The sequence below is a fragment of the Ixodes scapularis genome, unplaced genomic scaffold, assembly GCF_016920785.2.
Source record: "Ixodes scapularis isolate PalLabHiFi unplaced genomic scaffold, ASM1692078v2 PGA_scaffold2__306_contigs__length_199485367, whole genome shotgun sequence".
Taxonomy (NCBI): Eukaryota; Metazoa; Arthropoda; class Arachnida; order Ixodida; family Ixodidae; genus Ixodes; species Ixodes scapularis.
In genome coordinates this window covers 21612671-21639845 of record NW_024609857.1, presented here as the reverse complement: position 1 = coordinate 21639845, position 27175 = coordinate 21612671, and the positions used below count along the sequence as shown (strand labels likewise).

The 27175-nt window shown below is 45.6% G+C and overlaps 3 protein-coding genes across 4 annotated transcripts in view; 1 reads left to right on the top strand and 2 right to left on the bottom strand.

The window, feature by feature from the left end:
* Positions 1-4121, bottom strand: part of LOC8034486 (centrosomal protein of 97 kDa) — a 120518-nt gene extending 116397 nt beyond the window's left edge. The window contains exons 1-2 of one of the 2 annotated variants that reach the window (XM_042291767.1): positions 4100-4121; positions 3209-3351 (exon numbers count right to left, since the gene is read on the bottom strand). In XM_042291767.1, the coding sequence (XP_042147701.1) occupies positions 3209-3351; positions 4100-4112 (156 nt within the window). In that variant the 5' untranslated portion in view covers positions 4113-4121. Of the gene's footprint in view, positions 1-3208; positions 3352-3459; positions 3670-4099 lie in introns of those variants that run through there. The other variant, XM_042291766.1, reaches the window with a different exon arrangement.
* A 135-nt stretch (positions 4122-4256) lies between these two features.
* On the top strand, positions 4257-8118 carry LOC8034456 (60S ribosomal protein L24). Its single transcript, XM_029984773.4, is given in 7 exon segments — positions 4257-4319; positions 4429-4504; positions 5477-5534; positions 5537-5615; positions 5617-5724; positions 7771-7828; positions 8000-8118. Coding segments are annotated over 7 exon segments (462 nt in total). The 5' UTR covers positions 4257-4314; the 3' UTR covers positions 8078-8118.
* A 1454-nt stretch (positions 8119-9572) lies between these two features.
* LOC8034481 lies at positions 9573-21816 on the bottom strand. Its single transcript, XM_040209625.3, has 12 exons — positions 21536-21816; positions 18624-18858; positions 18404-18565; positions 18138-18332; positions 17816-17921; positions 17429-17628; positions 15126-15262; positions 13912-14146; positions 13566-13727; positions 13306-13500; positions 10208-10313; positions 9573-10025 (listed from the first exon to the last, which is right to left on the bottom strand). The coding sequence occupies exons 1-12, from the start codon at positions 21565-21567 to the stop codon at positions 9814-9816; spliced, it is 1977 nt and encodes a 658-aa protein (XP_040065559.2). The 5' UTR covers positions 21568-21816; the 3' UTR covers positions 9573-9813.
* Between the last annotated feature and the right edge of the window lie 5359 nt (positions 21817-27175).

Below are 27175 nucleotides of genomic sequence, written 5' to 3'. Positions count from 1 at the left end.
AGAGGGTAGACCTCCATGTTAGATGCCTTGAGGCTTACCCACTATTTTTTTTTTTCAATCAGTCAATAAGAGCTTGGCATTCTGACATCATTGCAACCCCTGTGGAAATAGCACACAAACTTGCACTCCATATACACCTTTCCAAGAAACACTCGAGCCCAGAGGCAGCAAACCGTTTTCGAGCCCAGTCACTGAGTTTGAGGATAGGCTTTCACCAGCGTCCCTGCTAACCCTAACCGAGTGAACTGTGATTTCGATAGGCGCAGCCTGCGTAGGCGCAGTTTCAAACACTGCTGGCGGCTAAATTCTCGTATTTTCTCGCTGTATTTTGTGTTTCATGTTGTATGTATTTTCCCGAGGACATTGAGAAAGCATTGTACCACATTTAAAAAAACAAAAAAGGAAAAAAAGCTGGAAACTAATTTTGTCGGGTACACCGCGACAGAACAAGTGAGACTGGAATGTTTTTTGGGTTTTTTTACAATAAGTTTTGACGTGAAAGTAAACATCTTCGACAGAAATCTGTCTGGTTTGAGGAACAATTCGAAAAAAAGAAAACTCAAGCCAAAAGTTTAGAAACAAAGAGTTCCCAACGTTTCGGGGTCGACTTGACTGCTTCTTCAGGGGTGACTAAAAATGAAACGGGACAGCGCGAGCTTCGACTTCTCCTTCCTCCTCTACCGAGGTGATGTTTTGTGAACGTGACGCAGGCCATGGACGTAAATAGATGGTAAGGCCCCGAGGGACCTGTTAATGTTCCCCAGTGTACTCTGGATATGCCACGACTCCAACAACAGGCGTCTTCGAATATATTGCTCCGTGTCTATCACGTGTGCGTTTCCGAAGTCGATCCAATGATCAAATTTCTCACAATGTTCCGCGACGGCGCTACGCTCGCGATCGAAATTGCGCACATCGTTCTGGTGCTGGCGCACGCGTTTGGGAAAAGATTTAGTTTCACCGATGTAGGCGGCGGGGCACTCCGCACACGGTATTTTATAGACCACGCCTTGTGCTTTCTCTTTTGGGAGGCGATCTTTCGGCCTTGGCATGAGCCGTCCTAATGTTGACACTGGCTTGCGCGCCACCTGGATCCCTTCTTTTCGGAGCACGCGCGCCAGTGTCTCGCTCGTCCCTTTTACATAGGGGACGCTGATGCGCGCGATGGGGCGGGGCTGTGTGTCACCCGACGATCTATGGTTATTGCACGTGCAGCCCTGTCGACGGGCGACGCGTTGAACAAAACTCCTTGAATAGCCGTTTTTTTGGAGGTCAGCAAGTATGGTCTGTTTCTCCTTTCTTCTGTTTCTTTCCGATGAGCAGATGGTCGTTGCTCTAGACAAGAGAGTAAAGACCACCGACGTCTTGTGACTCGTTGGGTGCTTCGAGTCATAATCAAGGTAGCGTCTGGTGTGTGTTGGCTTCCTGTAGACTGTGAACCCCAGCTTGTCTCCTTGCCTTTCCACCAGAGCATCGAGGAACGGCAAGACTCCATCTTTCTCGTATTCTACAATGAACTTGATGGCCGGTTCTATGGAATTCAGGTGTGCTTCACCTCTGATTTCTTCACGATGCAAAAACAGTCATCTACATAGCGCATGAACTCTTTTGGCCTGTTGGCGAAAGGGCTAAGCGCTTTCTGTTCAACCACTTCCATTGTGAGGTTTCCCGTCGTGACAGAAATAGAGGCGCTCATTGCCGTTCCGCTAACTTGTTTGAAAATGTCACCCTTGAAGCTGAAGTACGTACTACCAAGGCAGAACTCGAGAAGGCGACATAGCTCATCAACACTAAGTTTTGACGGCGTTGCTCGATTAGCCGCGTGTCAAATGACAAAGCGCTTAGCTGTCAAAAATACTTTACAACAGAAGATAGCCAAAAGGCATGCATTTTTCACGCTCACAAATAATGTGTTTACCGATGGACAGGACACGGAAATACAATTTAGCAAGTGCTAACATTCAAACAATATATTGTAAGTGCCACACGATGCAGCCTTGGCATAAAAGAATTTATTTGACAAAGATCTCAAATAACACAGTCACAGTCTATGACTGTCACATCTTGACGGTCGGACGGAATCCAAGATGACTTTGTTTTGGGGCACGTTTTGGGGAGAGCTTCCTTTTCACACCAGCACCAAGGCAAAAGAACGAATGCGACTGACCCGTTTCCCACCCCAACCCAAAACACTATTTTTGGAGATGACTGAGAAGGACTTTACGCGGATTATCTCTGCGAGGGGGGAGAACAGTTGTCATTGTTTGCAAAATCGCAGCCAGGGCCGTTCGACGTCCTTCCCCTTCTTCGTTTCTTGTGAATGTCGAGCAGAAAAGCTTGAGTGGCAGGCACTTACCAGCCCTATTTCTCACAATGGAAGATAACACAGAAAGGGTATGCAGCATGCATCATAAAAATTAAGTGGAAACTTTCAAAAGGGGCCAGAAAACGTCGAACACAAAACCGCAAAACATAGGTAGAGAATCGCGCTGAGCGGGTTTTCACAGTCCAAGAGAGTGGCAGAAAATTTCTAGCTGATAGAGGGCGCGAGAGTCGCACTTGCCGCATCAGCATCAGCAACATGGCGGCGGCCTAGGAGCGTTTTTTGGAAAGGTGTATAGGCTTCCCAGGATTCGCGCTTAGTCATGTGCCTACAGGGCCAGCAAGGACATGTTCAATGGATGGGGAAATGGTTATGTTTCTTTTGTTTACTGACCATACTAGTGAATAGACGCGATAATATAAAAACGAAAAAGGAACATAGAAGGCAATACAGACCGTACAGTCCTTCTATGTTCTTCTTTCGTTTTCGTATTCTAGTCACCATCACACTCAACCATACAGATACAATAAAATGGCAGGTCTTGGCTTGGAATAGCATCTAGTCTAGCGACGAGTGTTTTATGATCGGGATCCCACATTGAGGCAGCATCCTACGAGTCTGATCAAACCATAATCTACCTCGTGGATTCTGTGTGGCACTGTGGGAGGCACAGGCACGTGTGTGGCATTAGAAAGTGTTTCCTTTGCACAAAAGCTTGTGCAAGCAAAGCAGTTTGCAGGACTAGGCTCTAGTGCCTCTCAAGTAGTCTATGCAGTGTTTGAGATGGAGTAAAGACACGTGTAGTGCACTAGTGAATCCAACCTGCAACACAAACACGGACAAAGCCCGTCCTATTCAAAGTAACATTATTAAGAGTGAACTCACCTTTTGCAGGTCCAGAAAGCAGTCGATGTTATCGAGCTTGGTAAGTTCATTATGGTCCAGCGAGAGCTTCTCGACTCCGACCCCGTCTCTCTTCTCCAATTTCTTGAGCCCTCGATTGGAAAAATCCAAAACGTGCGGATCATCTGCAAAACAGAAACCCCGCTCAGTCGAGCGTTCGTTGACACGTCGGAGATCCCCGCAGCTGGCCTCAAATACAGTTCTCGATCGTCTGTGGTACAGAGACGCCTCACCCGAGTTTGAGCAGACGTCATTCGTAGGGCCCATGACTAGCAATCAGGCTGACAGTGATTGTCGTGTGAAGCTCGACAATTCGTGGAATGAACCTCTCGGCAATGACAGTCGCGCGGCGTACTTGTAGCTTAGAGCAACGCGTATTGACCCAGTACTACGAAAGAAACAAATGTAGCGTGATCGGCTACAATGATACGTGTTTCCGTAGTGGAAACGAGCATGACACCGCTCGCCTTTCTCACATGCGCACTGGGACGAGCCGCAGTTTTGGAACACTGATTCGGACGAGGTCCGAGCGAAAACTATAGTCTCGCGTTAACGTAGATTTTAATTGGTGCGCAGAATTTCTTCGGTTTAAGGTTGGTGTGAGGTGTCGTATTAAACCGACACTTGGTGCCGGCTGTGACGAAACATTTCGTCGCTCTCGAGCATTTTCTAGCCACGAAAACCGATCGATACAGCTCGTAGTGTGCGCTTCGGTCGTGGAAGAAAAGAGCGCCAGCGTTTGTTCGACATCGGAATTTGTTGTATCTAGCGTTTTTGCGACCGCGGACGTTTAAAAAAATTTACGGGTGCGGCACATCGCACGAAAACACGCTAACGAACGAAAAATGCCGCGGATACGTCAAAATGACATACCATTTTCCGCCATTTTGAAACTTCCGCCAAAAGCTGACCCGCAGCTTTAAAATATAATTTGTAAATGTTGATAAAATAAAAAAGTATTAGCTAAATCGTGAGAATAAACAAAACTAATAATTATAAGATTAATTATAGGTCAAGTAAATTTCAGTAGGTGATATTTGTTTCTGTGAGTGCGGTGCAGTTCTTTTCGTCCCCACAGAGAACCGACGATGAAGTGAGTCTCCGATTGTTTTAAAATCCGATAAAATTACAGTATTTTACGCTGTCATCGTTTGTTGTAAGCACGTATTTTGTTAAAATGAAGATGTTCACTTTCTTTCCAGGATCGGATTGTGTTCGTTCAGTGGCTACAAAATTTATCCCGGCCATGGGAAGCGGATGGTCAAGACAGACGGGAAGGTGAGGTTTTTGCCGGTCAAATTCTACGAAGATAGCTAGTCGTCGCTGCTGAAAGAAACGGGAACTATTGCGCTTGGTGTACGTACATCTTAAAATACTTGCGTTCCTCTTGAGCCTTAGCATCGAGGAGAGGGAAACCCGCTGGCGGAACACGTACGATCCGATCCACTCGTTCATGCTACCGATGAAACATTGACACACGCGACCTGTTCTTCGTCTCGCTCGTACGTTTACCGTATCTACAGCTACCCGAGTGTATTGTGATGCAACGTACTGCATTGTTGCAACCTTTCGCTCCAAATCATAATAAATGCTGTCGTGTCGGGTGAACGGAAGCATGCGTGTGCCTCGGCGGTATGTCGCGTCTAGAACCGCACAGCGTTCCGTCTCTTCCGGTGAACACATTAACGGAAAGGGCCAAAAAAGCAGTGTAAAGCGAGTTCTTTGTTCTTCTAAGCATGAACATCTATCTGCCTGCCCCTCTAATCTCGTGCTAAAGGGATGCTTGTGTTACGGCACGTAGTAGTGATCGATCAGCGGATAGTGACAGATTTCTGCTCTAGGAAAAGGCTCTATTGGTCCGAGACTCCGTACCCCAAATTAAGGTTCACTTCTTATCTTGTCAACAGTAATGATAACTAGGTGGCACATTTCTGCATTTTATTTTCGCGTCAGGATTCTTGTCATGACCACACTACTTTTTCTATGTGTGTGGTCACTACCCCACTGTGTATGGCCAGTTTGTACTTCGCGACTCAACTTATTACTCACGGCTTGCATGTGACGTCATTGCATCGTACCAGCTGTCATTCCTACTTCTTGCCGAAAGAGATTCGGTAGTGCAAAATATATGCTGCAAAAGGTTCGCGCACAGCAGCAAGGTTGTTCACAGTGCCTGCTGACGCGACGTCAATGCGAGCCGCTCGTTTTTAAGCCTGGCTCCTCATTAACGTGGTGCAATGCACATTACAGACCTTCCACTTCCTGAATGCCAAGTGCGAGGCATCTCACATGATGAAGCGCAACCCACGCAAGGTGACGTGGACGGTGCTGTACCGCCGCAAGCACAAGAAGGGCCTGGAGGAGGAGACAGCCAAGCGGCGCACCAAGCGCACGGCCAAGTTCCAGAGGGCCATCGTGGGCGCCAGCCTCAACGACATCATGGCGAGGAGGAACATGAAGCCCGAGGTGCGCAAGGCACAGCGGGAGCAGGCCATCCGGTGAGTCTCCCTTTTCGGAGAGGGAACGGTCTGCATGATAACACTACGCTCGGCGTCACTTTCTTTGTGCCACAAGACTAGGGCAGTTTCTGCACTGCTGCAACTACGTACTGCTGGGAGAGTTTAGTCTTGTGTCTCATTCGCACTCACTTGTGTGCATAGGATGTGCAGGACAGCTACGTGCTCATGCAAGAAGCTTTGACAGCACCCAAGCACTGTGGACCCAGCGTTTGTTTCGGCAGTGTGGCACGAAGGAGCTCACACTTAGTATAGACTCCGAGCAAGTGTTCATTGCAGTCTTTCATGTTTCTATTCATGAAAGTAGAATAAGCTTCCACATCAATTGGAGGAGCTTTAAGGAATCTGAGATTGAGCTAGAGTGAAGAAAGTTAAGCTTTGACGCTTACTGCATGTGCTGCCACCTGTGGAAGATGCTGCTCTGCGGTATTGCGTTGCATTGCATTGTCCAAGGGCCATAGCAAAACTCGTGTAGCCACCTCGATACTTTATGCATATAGCCACAACAAAATCGCAGCAGTGAATGCAGGGATGCTTTTTCACTCTGGATCTTGCCAGCTCTGCTCAAAGGTTTAACCAAACCAAGTGCCCGATATTGTCATGGATGGAATGAGCTGATGAGTGTAAAACAGAAAATAGTTTCAATAAGGTGAACTTGTGCCCGCAAAATAAAACTGAAGGTTTCAAGCATCTCGCTTCAGCAACGGAAGGGTGACCGACTGGAAGCAGCTCGTTAGCACTGTTTCAATGCATGTGGTACATTCAGGAATATTTTGAACAAGGGCACTCCATGACAACCTAAGATGGGCTGGATCTTTCCAGAAGCGTAGAAATGAAGAAAATAAAAATCGGGCCGATGGGTCTTTGAATTCAGTTCCTTGCGCTGGTGTTGCCAACTCCGCCACGCACGCGGCAATATTACTTCAGTTTGGCCTAGCCAAAGTCTCGCATCAAAAAGATGCCATAATGAGTACTACAACTTTTGTCGAAAATGCTGTCACGAGATTCTCAGCAGGCCGCCAGCGGGTTAGCTGTTGGAGAAGCAACTTTAGGCAACAAATTGTCCTACGACATAAAGTTATCCTAGGAAATCGCTCGCAAGGGCACGAATCTTTGCGTTTTAGCAACTCTGCTCGCTGGTGCTTGTTCCGAGGAAGCGGTTTCAATCCCTGCGGATGTCGAGTAAAGTCTCGGGAACATCCGGCGACTATAGACCTTCACCAGATGAGAACGGTGGGGAGGTTTTTCGGGTGTCCCGCCTCCGGCGCGAGTTTCCTACTTTCAACAAGACTCCGGTGTCTCGCCGGCTTCAAGCGTGCACGCATAGCCAAAGCACAGCGGAAGGCGTCCAAGTAAGGTGGCTTTCCATTTTCATCCAGTCGGCAACTACTGGGGTTGGCCGTGCAGCAGGGTTGCAGCACTGCTTCTGGTTTTGCTTTTCTGCATTTGTGGCTTCTGCCGTTCCTCGCCCTCAATACTCATTCCGAAAATGGCTCCACATTTGCTGTACAAAGAAACCATTTGCGAGTTGTGCCGTACGTGCATGCCAGAAGTAGCTATGAGCCGAGTAGCAGGGGTAATGCATGAGCTTGTTTCATTCGCAAGAGGCAATAAATACCTGGGTGATTGGGGATGCGCCGCGACAGAAGTAATTTTTCTCTTGCTACAGACAAACCATCCACATGGAAGCATCGATAAAACTCTGCATCAGACATTGCCATTTATGCCCGGCAGTGTCGGAACAGTCAGTTTTCATATCGTACAGTAATTTGGATATGTGAAGATGCCTGCAGTACCATGCACATCTGGAAAAAGCATCCACACTTTTTGTTTACCGTGCACTGTGCAAGTGGAAACTACTGCTCTTTTTTCTAATCGTTTATCTTGATGACTAGCACCACTACCTTACCTTTAATCCTTTAATAAGTGCCGTCACCCTCTCAGTTATGAGATCACGATGTGTCGCATGCGTTGTTCTTACCTTTCCTGCTTTTGCAAAACGTCTAAATAAGCTCCATTGTATTACAGAGCAGCCAAGGAAAAGCAGAGGGCACAGAAGGCCCAGAAGAAGACCACCGCAACTCCGGTGAGTGAAAGGGCCGGGCCCGAGTCACTTGCTACCGTCAGAGTGTTTACGTAAACTTCTTGCAATCACCAATTTACGCAGTATCTGCAGTCTTCTGTGTTGCACTGAGCGGCTCGAAACAACTTGTAGCCTGTGCATCACCAACCAGACTATCTTTTTTTATCTTTTTAGCTGACGAAGGTGGCTCAGAAGCAGAAGGCCAGCAAACCGATCCAGATGAAGGCCCCCCGAGTCGGAGGCAAGCGCTGAGAGCAAGAAGTGGGTCGTTATTAAAATGCTGTGTCTATTCATGGAAGGGAGTTCCTTTTGTGCCGACTGCACTGACCTGTCTCGACTCTTCACCGTGGCATAGATATTCCACGAGTGCCATAAAAGGCCTTATGGATTTTTAGTTCCGCCTATCGGCACATTGTCGAATGTGCCGGGCTGCCAGCCTCAAAGATGGCGGCTTCGGCTTCGTTTGAACCCAACTCTGGACGAGTATTTTCAAAATCGCAATAACCTTTGGTTTTAATAGAAAAAAAAAAATTTCTCACACGCTGACATTTGACAAGGTATGTTCTTTTACTTCCAAACTATCAAAAAGTATTGTTAAAAAAAAAGCTAAAAAGATATGTTTCACAAATTTCGGAGTTCCCATTATACCAACGCGCAGCTTCATAATTTCACAGTACAAGGCGCTAGTGTTCGGCAGGGTGAGAACTGGCAAGCCTGGCAACTTAAAAAAACATTTCGTATAAAAATAAAAAAAAAAGCCTTGAGACTGAATTCTTTTAAGAGATTTGTGCAGGTCAGTGAATTTGAGAATCCGAATGAGAGTGGTGCATCAGAGACGCACAGATTAACGAATTTTTTTCAGTAGATGTGTCGCTGCGATCTAGACTCGTCTCATTCCAAGTGGCCTCTTATTTTGCTCAAAACAAGGACTGCACGCCACCACCTTTGGGTTAGGTAGAATCACTTTTCCAATATGTCTGATAGATGGCGCCACAAATATGAATAAGGTCTATTCAGTGACGGGGAGGAAACTTCCTATTGGAATAGAAATGCATGGCACTGAAAAGTTGATCTGGCAGCATTGCACCCATTGGAAGGCATGTAGCTGATAAAAACTGTGCATATAGTGTTTACTGAATCTCAAAGATCTGAGTGTCCATCTCAATCCCTTTCTTTATTCCTCCATGTATAAATCTGCTTTTTATTTCCTGTACAGATAATGTGATTGTCACATGTGTTATGACGGGGACACCTGAACAAAACAAATCGTATTGGGGCATAGATTCTTGGATACCCCGCGAATTAACCCCCACTTAAAGAGCCCAAATATATGTTTGCGAAACATGCATTACAATTTTCCCTTGGCAAATTTCAATGCATAGCTTTGTTTCTGTAAAAGATTACAACAAAAGTCTTAGAAAATTGGGATGCTGCACATAGCCACGTAGCTGGGCTGGTCGTTAAGTTTGTTGCTGCTGTGTAGAGGTAGCACCACAAGTTGCACGTGGCATATAAGCAATGCAGCTGCTCGAGCTTTTGTAGATGCATTTATGGCTAGGAAGTCTACAGGGTGTCCCAAAAAACCTTGAGCCAGTTTTTTCCTTACAACACTGCATTGCCCTGATTACTCTGGCATCATTTCAATAGCTGAATACTTCAAAGGAAAAGGCTAGAACTCTTTGTGACTGTGCAGGATTTTTAAACTTGCTTGGAGTTAATGCAGATAATTAGCAAGTGGGAATAAATGTTTTTCTAGCAATTGGCAAGCTATATGCCTTGCATTTTTAATGCTATGTTATTTTGTTTGTAATGCTGTGTTTACACTACGGACACGATGTACCGATGTTTCATGACACGTAAACGGAACGTTTTCGTTCACTACAAGCAATCGTGGTCTGAGCGAACTCATTGCGCTTAGGTTTGCGTTTGTTGCAAAATATCGGTGCTTTGTGTCTGTAGTGTGAACATGGCATAACTGCAAGCAGCATCTAAATCCAGGCTTCCTTCTTCAGCTTGGCCAGGGCAGCTAGATGCATGTCCCTCCATTTGCGCCACTTGGGAAGGTCCTCGACTGGGATCTTCTCCAACAGCTCCTTGTTCACCTTGTCTAGGGTGGCACCATCGTAGCTGGGGACAGGGCCAAACGACTGGGTCACCCTGACATATCCCTTGGCATATTTCTGGCACTGCTCAAGCATTCCTGAAAAGATAGGACGGGCTGTTGAAGCGCTGACCACCCAAAAAGTGTGGAAACCTCAGCTGCAACTCGTCTTGAGTGGGCCGCTCAAAGACCAACTTTCAATGGGCTTGCCGAAAGGTCCAAGGCTGTTGGTTTATACAAGTTGCCAATTTTTGGACTTTATTACGAGCTTTTCCACTTGCCTTCAGCATTCAGATGAGCAGTTTCCAAAGGTCCCAAGAATGCATAGCGCATTCCAAGTCCATCTGACATGACTCTGTCCATATCCTGGGTGTCCATGACTCCGTCCTAGAAGGACAGTGTTAGATGATGCAAGCGGTGAAGCGATTGCTGCGCCACTTGCGCAAAAATGCTTAACCTGCTACATGCAGCTACATTTCGTCGAAATTGGAGTAATTGGTGCCAAAACATGATTTCACTTTATGAATGCTGAAAATAGGAGCTGAGGCCTCGTTATGCGGCCGGTTTGTTTGTTAGGCTTGTGCAAATTTACAGAATTTTCAATTATCGCCCTACTCAATTTGGTCTCTCTATCAAACATTGCCAGTGCTTGGAAGTTGCACAATATTTCATGTTTGTGGTCTGTTCCGGTGGGTTAGGTAGCTTCGTTGAGTGTGCTTCTCACCGCGCACTGGTGCACTGCAGTGAAGCGAGAACCGCAGAGTAGGCATCGCGATTTTTTTGTATCTTGCAGAGCGAGGCTTTGCAAACGAGGAGTCCTAAGTGCTGATGCCTCAACTCTACCTTGCAGAAAAAAAAATGTTTTTCAGAAAAACTGGTTAGTATATTATGGACTGATATTCTGATTATTTTTATCAAACTTGAGATTGCAAGGATACTTGTGTATTTCTAGCAAATTTATATTTATTTCTCTATAAGCTTATTTATATTTATATTGATTGCTCTAACCTCTTGTTTAGTTAGTACCTTTACTTAGGTTCTATCTGCATGGCGGCAAATTGAATGGAGTAAATTAAAACTGAATTAGCTAGAGGAGTGAATGGAAACGTGGGAATTAATGAGTTCAACTGGATTGCTTCTAAGGCTTATTGTTCACATATCGATTTTGGTTATCCAGTAAGACCTAGATAAAAATTGTCATTTATATTCAAATGACAAAAGCTTTTTTTAATAGCACTTTTATTAACCTTTAGGACTTAATGAAACATTAATTTGGGTGCTCAATATTTTGTTGTAACATGATTTCCGTGGAATATACCATTTGGTTTACCTTTGGCTCTATACGTAAAATAACTTCACAGCGGTTCATACTGTCCCTGATCAATAAGCACATTGTTGTCGTGCCTGGTACTTCTACACGCAACACCTTTTTATATGTGTTTGGGAGAGCCAAACGTGCCGTGCAATGGATGCTAACAAAAGGTTTCACAGACGTGAAAAGGCAAAGGAGACAATGAATTTTGATGTTATGATGTCAATGCAATTAATGCAAAGGTGCCACGAGCTGGACAGGGGGGACAACGGACAAACACAATCTCCAAACACGGCTGGGTGACACAGAAGCCATCGCTCGCGCTGACAAGCGCCGTCCGTCGCTCAACCATATTCAGCAACATAGAGTTATTCTAATAAACGCTAGAGGCTCAGCTGGCGCTAGTGTCTATGGGACTTCCGGTTGCAAATTGAAGCAGACAGCATGCAGTCTACTTTTACAGTCTTCCTTTGTATTCCTATGGGAAAACGCGCGTGAATTTTGTCTCGTCGCCGCAAAATAACATGAATAACGCTTGTTATTTCGGTTGTACCGGATAGTATGCACCTTTATTACTATTGTGAAAGTGTAATTGCTTTAGTTACAGCATTTTTCTTTTACCACTGAACGATGTTAAACTTCGCTATATTCCAGGCCCAAACCTCTGTTCCATGGCAGGTATGTAGAAACGACCGACGATTCTAGGGAAAATAACGATCGAAAGGAATGTAGAGTGTGTTAAAAGTCCGCCAGCATTCCGTTGGTGCTTATATATTGCTAATATGCCTGTCCTCTCACTATAAGAAAATGACCCCGTCGTGCATCTTTACGAGTGGCTGAAAAAACGTTCGAAACGTAAAGAATAAAGTACGTGGGCTACGAAAGGTGTGTTTTCTTTATATTTCCTATGTCGGGCAGTTTTTATCGCGCACCTGTTCTCTGGCTTCCCCCTATTTGCAAAGATTTGGAGCGCGCGGGTGATGATTTGAACACAGAACAAGCATCTTCGCACTTATTCATGGGCAGAAACAATAAAGCAGTACTTGTTTATTACAAATTGGACTATATTACGTGACTTTCAATTTATTTTAATCGTCTGCAAGCACAAGGAGTTACTTGTCCAGTTACTGCGTAGTTCTTGTCGTCTCTCTTGGTTTGAATTTCCACATGTCCTTCGTTCGTTTGGCACGTATATCCCCCATGCTGGAAAGCGCCGACGCCGTGTTCGCGCTAACAGTGTCCGGCAGTGCACATAAATACATGTACCAAACAGTTTTAGCACCGTTTTTCATGCCACAATTTTAAAATAAAAACGCCGTAACTGACCAATTATTTCATCTGCGTGTCTGGGAAATGTTCCAATGTGCCTAGTAGGTACCAATTGTCCGTGATATTTGCTCTTATAATCGAGCGCAGAGAGGAAATGCACTCGCTTTTTTCCATAGAAATACATTACCGGAAGTCAATTTCGGACTGCTTGCTGTCTGCTTCAATTTGCAACAGCACACTAGCGCCAGTTGAACCTCTAGCGTACAATATAATAACTCTATGTTCAGCAAGGTTCAGTAGCGCCATCTGTTGTTCTGCGCCAATGGTGAGTGATGGGATCTTTTATCACTTTTAATAACCAAATCGGCCGCGCACAAATCTAATTTCTTTTTTTTTTATGATGATTACAGCTTGCAGATACAATAAAACGAGTACTTTAGTGCCCCTTTAACTTATTTTTTTAGTGGTAGGAATGAAAATGGAGTGTGAACTTATGCTCCAAAAGTTCCTTTTGCTACTTCAATATAGACTTTTAGCTGCTAAAGAAGGTGCTCCAAAATGACTCGGACCAATCACATTACTATGCAAGTCATATTTCGAAGTGTCTTTTTATGACACTGTCATGAACTGCTTTGCTGTGGCACAAGCAATTTCTTTATCATATTTAATGGTCCCCAATGCCAGAGGTAAAACTATTACACAAGTTCTGCACTGGCTGAATTGGTCATTGCCTTGGCAACCAATTGTATGCAGCGTGTTTATTTTAAGACCAACGTCCCCTGGTTGAGGCACAGTTACCTGAATGAGCCTCCAGCATTCATTGAGTATAGTGTACTGAATCCTGTTGAGCACAAAGCCATCCACTTCTTTCTTTAGGACAACTGGCTTCTGGCCAATTTCTTTCATGAGAGCACGAGTTCGAATAACAACCAGGGGGTCTGTCCAGGGGGCTGGGACGACTTCCACAAGTGGGACGTAGTATGGTGGATTGACCTGGAAAATCAAGCATATTTTTCTTACCACTAGACACAGCGGTGCTTCATTGACGGTACACTTACAGGGTGACCCACAATGGCTTGACTTCTATGTTTAAGATCCCTGGTAAAGCTCGAAGGTGGAAAGCAGCTCGTGGAGCTGCAAAGAACCACTTTGTCGTCTGCAAGCTTGTCCATCTCGAGGAACACTTTTTGTTTGAGCTCCAAGTTCTCAAAGACGCATTCCTGGAAAGGTTGGAGCGCAAATATAGTAAGGGTGCAGACGAGTTGCTGAATATGAACCATGTTGTATTAACCTGATACTGGGGAAGACGAGAAACATCAAAACGTAGAAGGAATAGACTCAGGTTAATTCAACAAGGTTAGAGTGTTTACAGAAAAGCATTTTTTTTTTTGTTTATTCATGTACCTGCACGTGGAGGGCCCCCTCGATACAGTCTGCCATTGAAGCACTCCTTTGAACAAGTTGATACTGCTGTTTGGCAGTAAGGTTGCCTCGCAGAGCCCCACTTTTTTCTAGTGTTTCGACCTGATCCTCGATGTCCTTCAGGGCCTCATCGATTTTGCGTGGCTCCACGTCATAGAGTGCAACCTTGTAGCCCAAGCTGGCAAAAAGCATCGCCCAACTTCGGCCAATGAGGCCGCTGGAAACAAAGCAGTTTTTGGTGTGGAGTTGCCAGTACCGAATGGTGTGGCGACCATTTTCTACCAAAAACCAGTTTCGTCGAATGACCATTTAAGCTGGTCAGGAAAAAACAGGACCATTTAAGCAAATGATCCTGTTTTTACTTAAACTAATTTGAGAGGCCCTAGCATATGACTACAAACGAGTGCATGTGTGATGCGCCCAATCGCTAATCCCACCATGCCAGATTTCTTTTTCCCCCTCGAGGTTTTTTGACAGGTCAAGAACCTAGGGCGAGGAAAAGGAAAGCTGGGGAAGAGGAAGCAGGTGGAATGCTGTAGAGAGGGGGATGTGTCCTCCCCTCCCCTCTCTAGCATTCCATCTGCTTCCTCCCTCCCCAGCCTTTCCCCTCAGTACAGGTCTGAAGCGCTAACTTCGGCGGTAAAATTTGGTATCCGGTACTACCCCATTAAAGCAACAGGCGAAAAAGTGCCCATGCCCTGTTCGTGCATAGCAAACAAACACCGTTCGCGAAAAGCTCGTTCGACGAAACGTCGATGACGGTAGAGGTCACAACCCCGGCGGCAACCCCGATATCCTTACGCAAACTCGCTAAAAATAACTTCAAGGGCGTAGTGCCGATCACGACTGAAGCGATTGCAGTTTTTGCTTCAAAAAACCTAATTGTTTCTTTTTTTTTCTTTTTTTTTTTTTTTTTCGGGGAGCACGTTTTAATTAAACAGTTAAAACAGGAGGGGGGAAAAAACGAGTTAAGCTTTACCGGGCACTAAACGGGCCACGGCAGGCCACGGCGCGTGCTTCCACCTCTGCCAACATAATTTTCCTTTCGTTTTTGATTGGATTTTCGAACCGATCGACGTATTGCGATGTATAACGTAGCGTTGAATGTAGCTAACCTACGTAACAGCCGCGGTTGAAACACTTTTGCCAGCCAGAGCCGGGAACGAAAAACCAAGAAAAGACAGCTGTGCGCTCACCTGCCTATGATGCCGACTTTTCCCTTCTCCATATTTGCGGACCTCCGAAACGTTTTCACTGCCCCGGCGGCTGCTCGTGATCGGCTGAACCGACTGTACGCGAGCGTAGCGGTGGGCAGTAGGCAGCTGCGGGAGTTCTAACTGCGAGGGATGGCGCTGTTCCAGACGAAGAAAGAAAACGCTACTGGAAGTCAGACTTCTCTTTTACAGCAACCGACTGACTCTTTCCCTTCGGGCCCTTTCCTTCGGGGTATTGTTTCTTGCCGCTGAGCTTTCACCAAGAAGATAACGTTCGGTCGTAGAAATGCGATAAGGGCGGCAGACCCTATTTTTGATGTGCGGCAAAGCTACATGAATTCAGCAATCAAATCATCTCAAAGTTTAAAAATAAGACAGACGCTCCTACAAGGTGTGCTGCTTTCACCAGTGCAATCAACGCAAAAATTGTGTGCTGCAGGTTTCACTTTTAGTGATTTCCCTACAGACCATTGTCTGAAGGCACCCCCTTAACTCGCAAACACTCCTCTATTCACAAAGCCCCCTTCCTTAAAAATTTTAATCCCCCCCCCCCCCTAATTTAAATTCCTCGGGAAGCACCTGTTCACTTGTACTCTGTAACCATTCAGTACGACTGGTATTTAGAAAAACTTAAAAACGTTTACAATCCCCTGTAACACCGATTAGAGCGCAAGTCTTGAGGAGGAGGAGGGGAAGGTACGGAGAGGACGGTATAGCCCTCCTCCTCATCCGCACCCTCCCCTCCGGCTCGCCTCTTATTTAGGGGATTCCCCTTAAATTTAGGGGGGATAAATTTTTCTGCTAAATTCAGCGGGGAAATTTACCCATAATGCAACGCGCGGTTACGTCACGAGTGATGTCATCTATGACGTCACTCGTGACGTCACGTGTGACATCATCTATGACGTCACTGGTGGCCCTCGTGACGTCATACGTGACGTCATCATGAAAGACGTCCCATAATGCATCGCGCGGTTACGCCGATGGCGACGCCGCTCAAGCCGGAAACAAGCGTCTAAGAGCTGCGCTCTAAAAAAAAAAAGTGAATATAAGGCATAATGAGTATACTTTCAGAGAGGTTAAACAAATCCAAAGCAAGAGAAAAATAAAGGTAATGAAAAATACACAGCAAAGGCCATTGACTCTCGCTAACCGATGATCCGAAATAGTTAAAGCACTCTAGATTTTTTTTTTTTTTTTTTCCGTGTAGTTTTTTGCTTTTGTGGGATCGGTCTGGGCGTTCGTGACCTGTTCGCCTTCCCATGTCGGGTTAGCCGTTTCCTGGTCCGGGGATTCGTAAGGATGTCCTCCAAGAACAATTCCCTCATGTGGGCATCATGGGAAGTCTGGTTATCCGTCCTTTGCGGTCTTCCGCACGTCTGCTAGCTTATTGATTCCTGCGATCTCTTCGAGCTCCGTCAGTCTGGTACGTGGCTTTGGGTAGTCCTGAGATGAGCCTTCTTGCGTCGTTGTTTAATGCTTCCAGTCCTTGCTTCTGTTTCTTGGTTAGTCTCAGGCACAGTTCCATCCGTACATGGCCCTGGAGACTATGTAAGGGAGGGTGTGCAGCAGCATGTGTTCGTGTATTCCCCATGTTCTGCTGGTGACCATTCGGATGGTTCCGATGGTGTGCTTCCAGGAGTGCCTGATTTTCTTTTACCAGGTTGTCGACTTCTCGTCTTCCCGGAAAGTGACTCCAAGAATTTTGACCTCTTTTGTTCTTTGGATAATCTGGCCGTTGTTGTTTAGTGAGTGAGATGTCGATTCCTTTTTGTCTCGCCTTGGTTGCAGCAATCGTTATGTAGTTCGTTTTCTCCGCTCGTGGGACATCCTGAAGACGTCCTTCGGCGTTTCACTTGGAAGGTTTTCGGATTCTTAATCAGACGTCCGTGGGACATCTCTAAAATCCCAGTATGGCCATCCTTAGGATGTCCGCCGGGTGTGTGAGCGTTGTCTGCTTTTATGGCTAGAAAGTCTACAGGGTGTCCCATGAAATCCTAAGCAAATTTTTTCTCCCAACACTGCATTGCATAGATTATTCTGACCTGCATTTCAATAGCTCTAAATCCTTCAAAGGAGAAGAGTAACTTTTGATCATGGGGGATTTTTACATCTATTTGGAGTAAATACACGTGATTAGCAAGTGGAACTCTATTTTTTTTATCGATTAGCTAGATCCATACCTGCATCATTTGTGTTATGTTTATTTGAAAAAATACATAAATTGGCAGCATCAGATGACTCAATATCTGAAAAGTAATTGTAAGCTGCATATACATCTAGGCATCTCTCTTCAGCTTGGCCAGGGCAGCCAGCCGCATGTCCCTCCATTTGCGCCACTTGGGAAGATCCTTGACTGGGATCTTCTCCTCCAGCTCTTTGTTCACCTTGGCGAGGGTGGGACCATCGTAGCTGGGGACAGGGCCAAAGGACTGGGACACCTTGACGATTCCCTTGGCATACTTCTGGCAGTACTCGAGCATTCCTGAAATGATCGATTCAACCGATAAGGAAGGGCTGTTGAAGCACTGAACACCTAACAAGTGCAGAAACCTGAGCTGCAACATTATCTTCAGTGGGTCGCTGAAATTTAATGGGCTTGCCAGAAGTCCAAAAGTGCTGGTTGTTTACAAGTTGCTATTTGGGGCTTTATAAAGAGCTTTTCCACTTGCCTTCCGCATTCAGATGAGCGGTTTCCAAGGGTCCCAAGAATGCATAGCGCATCCCAAGTCCGTCCGACATGACCGTGTCCATATCCTGGGTATCCACGACTCCGTCCTAGGACACAGTGTTAGGCAAGTCATCTTTTAATTTAAGTGCCTCTTTTATGACATGTGCTGTAATGAAATGCTTTGCTGTGGCACAAGCATATCTTGATCGTATTTAAAGGTGCTTAATGCCTAAAAGTAAATGTTGATTACGAGTTCTGTGCTGGTTGAATTGACATATCAACCAACTGTATTCAGCATGATTATGTTAAAACCCTTTGCTTACCTGAATGAGCCTCCAGCATTCATTGAGTATAGCGTATTGAATCCTGTTGAGCACAAAGCCATCCACTTCTTTCTTAAGGACAACTGGCTTCTGGCCAATTTCCTTCATGAGAGCACGGGTTCGGATAGCAACCAGGGGATCTGTCCAGGGGGCTGGAACGACTTCCACAAGTGGGACGTAGTATGGTGGATTGACCTGGAAAACCGAGCATCTTTTTCTTACTATCCTTAGACGCCGCAGCAGGGCTTTATGGATGGCACACTTACAGGGTGACCCACAATGGCTTGACTCCTATGTTTAAGATCCTTGGTAAAACTTGAAGGTGGAAAGCAGCTCGTGGAGCTGCACAGAACCACTTTGTCGTCTGCAAGCTTGTCCATCTCGAGGAACACTTTTTGTTTGAGCTCCAAGTTCTCAAAGACGCATTCCTGGAAAGGTTAGAGTTTTCTAGAAAATTGGGTAATTTCTTACGGTTTATCCACGTACCTGGACGTGGATGGCCCCCTTAATACAGTCCGCCATTGAAGCACTTTTCTGGACGAGTTGATGCTGCTGTTTTGCAGTGAGATTGCCTCTCAGAGACCCATTTTTTTCTAATGTCTGTAGTTGATCCTCGATATCCTTCAGGGCCTCGTCGACTTTCCGTGGCTCCACGTCAAAGAGTGCAACCTTGTAGCCCACGCTGGCAAAAAGCATCGCCCAACTTCGGCCAATGAGGCCGCTGGAAACAAAGCAGTTTTGAGTGTGGAGTTGCCAGTACTACACAGTAACGAAAGAAATGCATGAAAGGGACGATACAGACGACATTCCTTTCGTGTCGTCTGTGTCGTCCCTTTTATGTATTTATTTCGTTACTGTGTGGTTTCCTATGAACGCGCTCAACTCGCCAAATTGCCATTACAGAGTCCGTTTTCTAGCAAATAGCTGTGTATTCGCCGAATGGCCATTTCAGCTGACTTTTTTTTTAGTGAATGATCCTGCTTTTTCTCGAACTAACTCGAAAGCCTCTAGCATATACGATTATAACCGACTGCATGCAGTTGTACATTCGCTAATCTCACCATGCCAATAACCTTTTTTTTTTTTTTTTAAGGTGTTTGGCTATTAATGTTTTACTTAACTAAAATGCATGCATCTAGTGTGAGAGTGCAGGACTGAGGCGCCAACTTCGGTGGTAAAATTTGGTAATAGAGGAGTTGTTGCGAATTAAGAGGGTACTTTCAGAAAAACATGGGGGAGGGGGGAGGGTGGAATCACTGGTCGGGGTCTACCCCAGGATATCCAAACATTCTTACTCGGATATCGTGAGGATATCTTTGCGTTGTCAACGCTGAGAAAATTGGCAAGCTTTTTGTGCCTCCATATCGTATGAACGCGTCTTCATACGGCTGCAGTCTCGCCCTGCATTTGAATCCCGCCCTGTTTTTAACCGTGTTTCCCCGAGTTCCATGTTTAGTTTAGATTCCCTTTAAGGTTCGTGTATAACGAGCGGGTTAACTACGAAACGATCGGAATGTTAAATAAAAGGTTGTGAATGCCAACATTGGCTTCTTGGTGTTTTTTTAACCGGTGCGAACGAACGAGAGTTGGAGCGCAGTTGTACGAGACACAGGCATTTTCCAATCAACCCTAAACTTTACGACACGACATTCTGCTCCTTTGTCAATATAAAACACATGAAATAAATCATGAAAAGCACGGTGCCGCATTCTGTAATGTTGGGCACAACAAAGCAAACGTTACGTGCGGCCTGATAGCTAATGTAAGAAAGTTTTTTTCTTCTTTACGGGCTTGTTTCCCCAGGATCGTGTCCGTCCTCAAATGACCTGATGACAAAGGACTTTGGACAGCTACCGCCATCTATAAGCAACAGCGGCAACCAGACAACCGGCTCGCCGGTTGTCTGGTTGCAGGCGTCGCTCAGATAGCGGCAACCTTTCGAGGCTTTCCAATCTGGCTTGCCGACTTGCGGCCGGCCATTACTCCATAACCACTATAGTACAGCTTCGCTGGTCTTCCTTCATTAGAATAAAAAGGCTGAAAGACTTTTTTTTTTTTTTTTCGTTTTTCTACAGGTTATTAAAAATGCAGTCCACTGCATATTTTTTGAAAATGCGGGTTGAACCGCGACGCCGCCTGCGAACAAAATATTTGTTTAACCGCCACTTTCGATCGCTTTCCAGTCCGAACGCCGAAGCTCCGAAGTTCGAGATATCAAAATGAGGAGAAACAATAATTCTGACATCACGAACGTCAAAATAAATTCTGTAAATGGACGTCCAGGTACGTAGTCACTACGGTCACTAACAAAATAAAAACGAAATGAGAAGATGGAGGAAAAAGGGGGGGGGGGGGGGGGGGGGGGAGCTACGTAGGTGGTCACGTGATCCCTGTTGTCACGTGACTGCGCCCTTACGACTGTAGAGTAACTGTTTATGCTACGCTTGCGTCGTTTAGCGTTCTCTTCTGCCTGTGCATCGAAAGTGGCCCCGAAGTGGCAACAAATGACGTCACAAAAGCTGTCGGATGTCGCGATCCTGGCGGTTGGGTGCAAAAATGCTGGCGAAAAGCACGAGCGAACGTGAGTGTCGCTGTCGTCGCGGCGTCCCAACTCCTGGGTTGCTATAACTTCCGTGGACTATCAAGCTGGAGAGCAATGCTGCAGAGCGACCTGCAGCAGAACAGGCGTCTGCCACATACACCACCGCTGCTGTGACGCCGCCAGGATCGCGGTCAGCGACAGCATGACACGTCTATGACGTCATCAGCTAGAAACCGAGGGACCACATATTTGGCCACGGTAAATACAGTAAACACACTAGTCGCAGACGCGTTCCAAGCACAATATGCATAGTAAACAAACATCGTGAGCGGAGCAAAGCATCGTAGAACGAAAAATACGGCGAATCAACCGATGAACTCCTCCTGGTAGAGGTCGCGACCCCGGCGGCCACCCTGATATCATTACGCAAACCAGCGCTGCGCAAACTCGCTAAAAATAACTCCAATGGCGTGGTGCCTATCTCGGCTGAAGCGATTGCAGTTTTTGCTTCGAAAAGCCCAATTGTCTCTTTTTTATCGGAGAGCACACTTCAGTTGCTTCAATTGAACAGATGAAACACGAAAAAAAATTAGGTCGAGGATGCAATAACATTGTTTGAAAGAGCTCAACCAAGCACTAAACAGGTTACAGCGCGACTGCGCGTGCTTTAACCTCTGCGAACATCCTTTTTCTTTTTTGCTTTTCGATCGAATTTTCGAGCAGATCGACGCACGTGACGGAGGGCGTAGCTAGCATAGCCGACATCGCTTTTCACTTCTGGAAGCACACAGCGGTTGAAACATTCGTGCCAGCCAGAGCCAAAGGAAATACCAAGTAAAGACAGCTGTGCGCTCACCTGCCTATGATGCCTACTTTTCCCTTCTCCATATTTGCGGACGTTCTTCACTGCACCGGCGGCTGCTCGTGATCGACTGCACGCAAGCGTAGCGCTGGGCGGTACTCAGCGGCGGGGGATGGCGCCGTTCCAGACGGAGAAAGAAAATGCGACTGGAAGTCAGGCCTCTCTTTTACAGCAACCGACACTCTTTCCCTTCGGGCCCTTTCCTTCGGGGTATCGCTTCTTGCCGCTGAGCTTCCACCAAGAAGTTATCGTTCGGTCGGAGAAATGCGATAGGGATGCGACAGGCCCCAATTTTAATGTGCGGCAAAGCTGTGTTCCTTTTACGGTAAACCGAATCAAATAAAAAATAAGAAAAAGCTGTGCTGCTTGCACCTGTTATCAACACAAAAATTGTGCTGCAGGTTTTACTTCTACTCTGTAACCATTGAGCAGCAGTACTCGTCCTTTTCGGCTTGCTGGCATTAAAAAGAAAAAAAGAGAGAACGAAGTTGTAGCGAGTACACCTGCAGGAATATGGAACAAATCAAAAGTAAGGGCAGTGAAAAATGCATTGCTCAGGCCACTGACCCTGGCTAACCAATGTTCCAACATAATTAAATTAACCCTTCAGATATAGGCACTTATTGTATACGTACTATTCTGTGCGGCGTGGAAGAGGCGTGCTGTGTGGTGAAGAGGCGTTAAGAAGCGACGCCGGGTAGTGGTGCGAGAGTTCAACTTCAAGAATTGTTTTCTCGCTTTAAACAAAAATTACTTTGATTAAACTTTCATAATTAAAAGACTATCGATTGTTCTTCCAAAACCCACCATATTTTGTACTTTTACTTGGACCACCTCAGGGTGAAATAAACGGCTGTTTATGCATCAAAACGCACTTTTTTGCTGCTTCAGGATTTTCGTTTACTGCAAAATATCTAATTGAGCGGTTTTAAAAATTTTTTTATAGATTATATACCTACATGGAAGCCGGTAAAAAGCTCTATTAAGTCCCGGGAGCAACTAGATAATTTTTTATATGAAAAATAAAATGTTAAAATTTTCACATTTTTGTTTTTATTTATTTGTTTATATTTCAATTAAACAAAACTTCAAAGCCCGACCACATTGTAAGTCGAAAGCCGTACAAATGTAAGAAAAAATATTGTTGAGTGTTTCATTAGAAAGCTAATTTTTCGTCAGTTATTGAGTGATGCCTAGTTTCACGCTGTTTTTAAAAGATAAAACCGCGCTCACGTCATTAAAAAAAAATTTTTCGTCAAAAATATTTTAGGGCATTGTTACAGACATTGCGGCAAAAGGCAATGCTTTCTTTCTTTTTTTTTTTTTTTAGAAATGGGAGGTGGTTGAGCGCGATGTCTGAGACGTTTGACATGGAATGACCAAAAGCCTGATTTTCGGTACGAAAGTCTGAAAACAGAGCGGACTATTTCGTATCTCCTTTCCTTTGAAAGCTCTCTGCTTTTTCATCGTGACACATCCGCGGCACCCAACGCGTTTCACCCGGCCCAAACGCACGTCGCACGACACCGGACCTCACTTGTTCCCTTCACTTCTAAGCTGACATTGAAGTGGAAGCTACGCGCTTGTCGGACCAATCAGCCGCCTCCCTTTCATCACCTGACCTCATTCTCTGCACGTGGGTTTGCGCGAGGGAGCGTGATCACGTGGCAATGTGTGGCTGGTCCAACGAGCATGTAGCTTCCACAGCACTGTCAGCTTAGGGGTCGACGGGGTGGGGAAAGCAAGCTTGTCCGAGTTTTGAGCGACGGGCTAGTCTATGAGGAGAATGGCGGTGTCCGGGTGCACAAAACGAGGGTCCAGAGGTGAGTCCCTCCTTTCCAATACGCGATTTGTGAGCTCAGGAGGAAAGCTAAGAAGGAAAAAGTTGAAAAATCTTTCATGTCCCCTTTAACTTATTTTCCTAAAATATGTTTACCGACTTTTACTTTTGATGGCATGAGCGTGGTTTTAATTTTTAAACTGAACATAGAACCAGGCATTATAATTATTCAATAGTTGAGTAAAAATCATATTTTTTTCGAAACGCTTCACAATTGTTTTTATGAAATTCGAACGTCTTTTAGCTTGCTTTGTTGTGATAATTATCTAATTTTTATTGTTGAAAAGTTAAAAAAATTAGCACTTTTGTTGTTGTTGTTTTTTTTTAACTAGCGCACGGCGCCTGGCAATTGCCTTTTTTCTTTCTATTGAAAGCGCTGTAGATGTATTACATATGAAACATGTTTGAAAGATATTTGCATGTTTGAAGCCGTACAGAAAAATACCTTACGGAAACAAATACGTGAGAAAGCCAGTTTTTTCTGCCTGAACAGCCGTTTATCCTACCCTGATGCGGTCCAAGTAAAAATACGAAAAATAACAACTTTGGGAAAAGAGTTTATTACAAAATTACTCTTTTTTTTTTAAGCGATAAAAAAAGCTATTGAAGTTCAGCTCCCGTGTCGCAAATTGGCATTGTTTCTTAGCACCTCTTCACCGCACGACACGCCACCTGACGCGAGAGCTGAGAAGCTTTGCGCGCACGCAAGGCAATTGCTGATCGGGAGTGTGATTTTCGCAGGGTGTTCTACGCATGTGCATTCTTGACTCGCAATTGCCCTGCATATACAGTCACTGTTTACAGCGAAAAACGTCGTTCGAATTATTAAATGATGCCTAGTTTTTACGCCCATTTTTAAAATTAAAATTACGCTCACGCCATAAAAAAGAAAAACATATTTTGGGCGAAACTATTTTAAGGAAAGGAAACCTTAAAACAAACAGCCATGTTTTTTTAATTATTATTATTATTATTGAAGATGGTCCAGCGCAACGTCTGAGGCGTTTGGCGTCGAATGACCCTTTTGCATTATCTTGTCAAGCTGCTAGCTGCCATGGGCGCCGCCATAACCGACCCTCAGATTTTGTTTCCCTTCATTCCGTTCGCTTCACTTCACCATTGCCGCAGCAGGAGAGGTTATTGACACTTTAAGTGCTACTGTGTCCTTCTCCCCAGCATAGGCCTCTGTGGAGATTCGTCAACCCTGCTTCAGTGGCTCGGCATCTCGGTAAGACAAGAGAAGGTCGGCAGTTGCGGCTCAACCTGGCGCGCGTGTAAAGCATCTATAATAATAATAGTGTGCGTATGTTTATACAGCCGGAAGTTAGTCAGCCTCAGTGGGGGTCGGTGTCTCAGCTGTAGATGAGAAATTTTCCGAGTGGAGTACAAGCGCCAGCCTGCGGGGTCTTTAGCGTGCATCAGGCAGCAGTGACACACGGAGACACGACCGCACGGCGCAGGCAGATACGACGCTCACTCATATCGAAACGGGCAGGGGTGAGGATTGGACTCAGGATGCCTAAAGCTTCTTTATCCGTGGAAAAGTGCCGTTATTCATCGTTGTGGAAATACTCGAGACACGTGCCGCGTGTTACTCCTAGGGAGAACATGGTGTCTGAAATCTAGCTCAGTGCTGCGCTAGAGTAGATGCGCTGTGCCGCCATAATCTTCTCAAAGGCCTCTCGCTGCACTTGCCTCTTCCATCGACGCACCTTGCGCTACTTTTAAAGCCCCGAGCGCCTGGGCGCTCGGGGCTTTCGGAGGTTCGGGCTGGGTAGGGGAGGATCCGGAGAGGGTGCGGGCTCCTATCCCGTCTTCCGGCATAGTAGGGGATGGTCCGTTACCGTTTGTGATGGTTCGCTCACGTGCTCACTCAGAAAAACGACGGACGCGCGCACCGCCATCGTTCCCTCAAAGCTTTTCCCGAGCTCTCTTGCACCTTTGGAAGCGCAATTGGCGAAAGTAAAACGAAATGGCCAAAACATAGGGCACTCGCTTGGAATCGGACATTTCGACTTCGGTAACGTCCTCATTAAAGGAAAAAATAAACAAAAGACCCAACAAAACGCTAATGCAAAATTCGGTAATACACGTACGTTAATAGTAAAATAAAACTTAAATGCACGGCGTTCAAAGTACACACAAAAATCGATGTATGAAAAAAAATATATTGTTGTATGGAAACATGCTCATTTCGGAATTGCACGCTTACGTCCAGATTGTCTCGGGAGCTGGACGGAAACAATTCCTCCTCGGAGGATTCCACCTCTTCTGGGGATGATGTGTCGTCGTATGGGAATATGCAGACAGGCGGCGTGGTTCGTGAACGGTTCACCGTTCCATCAAAAGAAAGAGATGTACTAGATGCACATAAAATAAACCCGACTGCTGACTCTACCCACGGTGCACTTGCAACTCTCAAATTGCTAATCCCCTAATGTCGCATCCCTGAGAACAAGCTATTTTATTGCAACATATGATTTTGCTTTCACAAATGCTGAGGCTGTGGAGGAGGGTCTCAGACCATCCTTTAAGATAAGTGAGGGGTCCGAGACCCCCTGGGACCCCCCAGACTTTAAGCCCTGGCAGAAACAAAAGCACACAAGCAGTAATGATATTTGGTTGTCGAATGTTTTGGAAACCAGGGAGTCGGCGACCTCGAAATTACGGTGTGCTTTGCTCCGTTCGCACCGTAAGATCACGGCTTCGCATTCCTTAACAGAAACGTGTGTTATTGCGCGCTTATCACCTTGGCTCCCCCGTCTGCTGAAGAGGAAGTGAGTTTAGGACCATCTGTCTCACGGTTCAGTGTTTTTTTTTTTCTGTTTTTTTTTTTTTTTTTTTTTTTGTATGAATGTTAATAAAGCGAGAGATTGAATCTAATCTCGAACCGAATGATTTGAGCAGACACACAGCCGAAGCCTCGACAAAACTTGGGTGCCCCAGACTTGAAGCAGTCGAAAGACATAAGTAGTCAAGACGTCAGGGACACCCGTGACTCATATCCTAACGAAAACAGGAGAGCTGTGAATCGAAGTCGCGCAATAAACACCGATCTAGCAAGGGTTTGCCAGCAGTCACCTGTCGCGGCGTTCGGCTGAAAGGCAGCCTAGGAGGCGCTAGCGTCGAAATGAAAGAGGGACAGACTCGCAGAGAGGAGAAAATAGCGAGAGATCTGCCCGCAGTTTTACCAGTGATAAGGGCCAGGCACGTAGCCAGGGGGGGTGGCCATGGGGCTCGAGCTTCCCTCTCCCCCCGAAATCTTCCTTTTTACTGGGGCCTCCTCTCTCCCCTCCCCCTCATACAGCATTTTGTCGAAGGCGCCCCCCCCCCCCCCCCCCCCCCCCCCCCCCGAAACAAAATCCTGGCTACGTGCCTAATAAAGTCACGAATTCGAAATGCAGCTGCAGGTATCAATCGATACAGGTCAGTTATGATAAATTTAGGGCACGTTTGTGTCCGTATTTTACTTATTTTGTTTTTGAATTTTGAAGGATTGGGAAGGCAGAAAAATTAAACTCAGAATTTAAAAAAATTGGGAATATAACAAAAATAAACACCGATAAACCCCGAATTTTCAGCGAAAAATATACTCCGATAAACACCCTCCGAATTTCACGAAAAATGAACTTCGAAAACGCGGAATCCTAATTATAGTTTACCTAAATATTGCACGGTTTTGCAATTCTTGGCTTTCAGCAAAGTGTTATAACTGTTCTGTACTTGGTTTCCGGTAGTTCTGTTATACATAAAGTACTCTTATGTCGGTGTCATTTTTTGTCAGATTGAAGTTT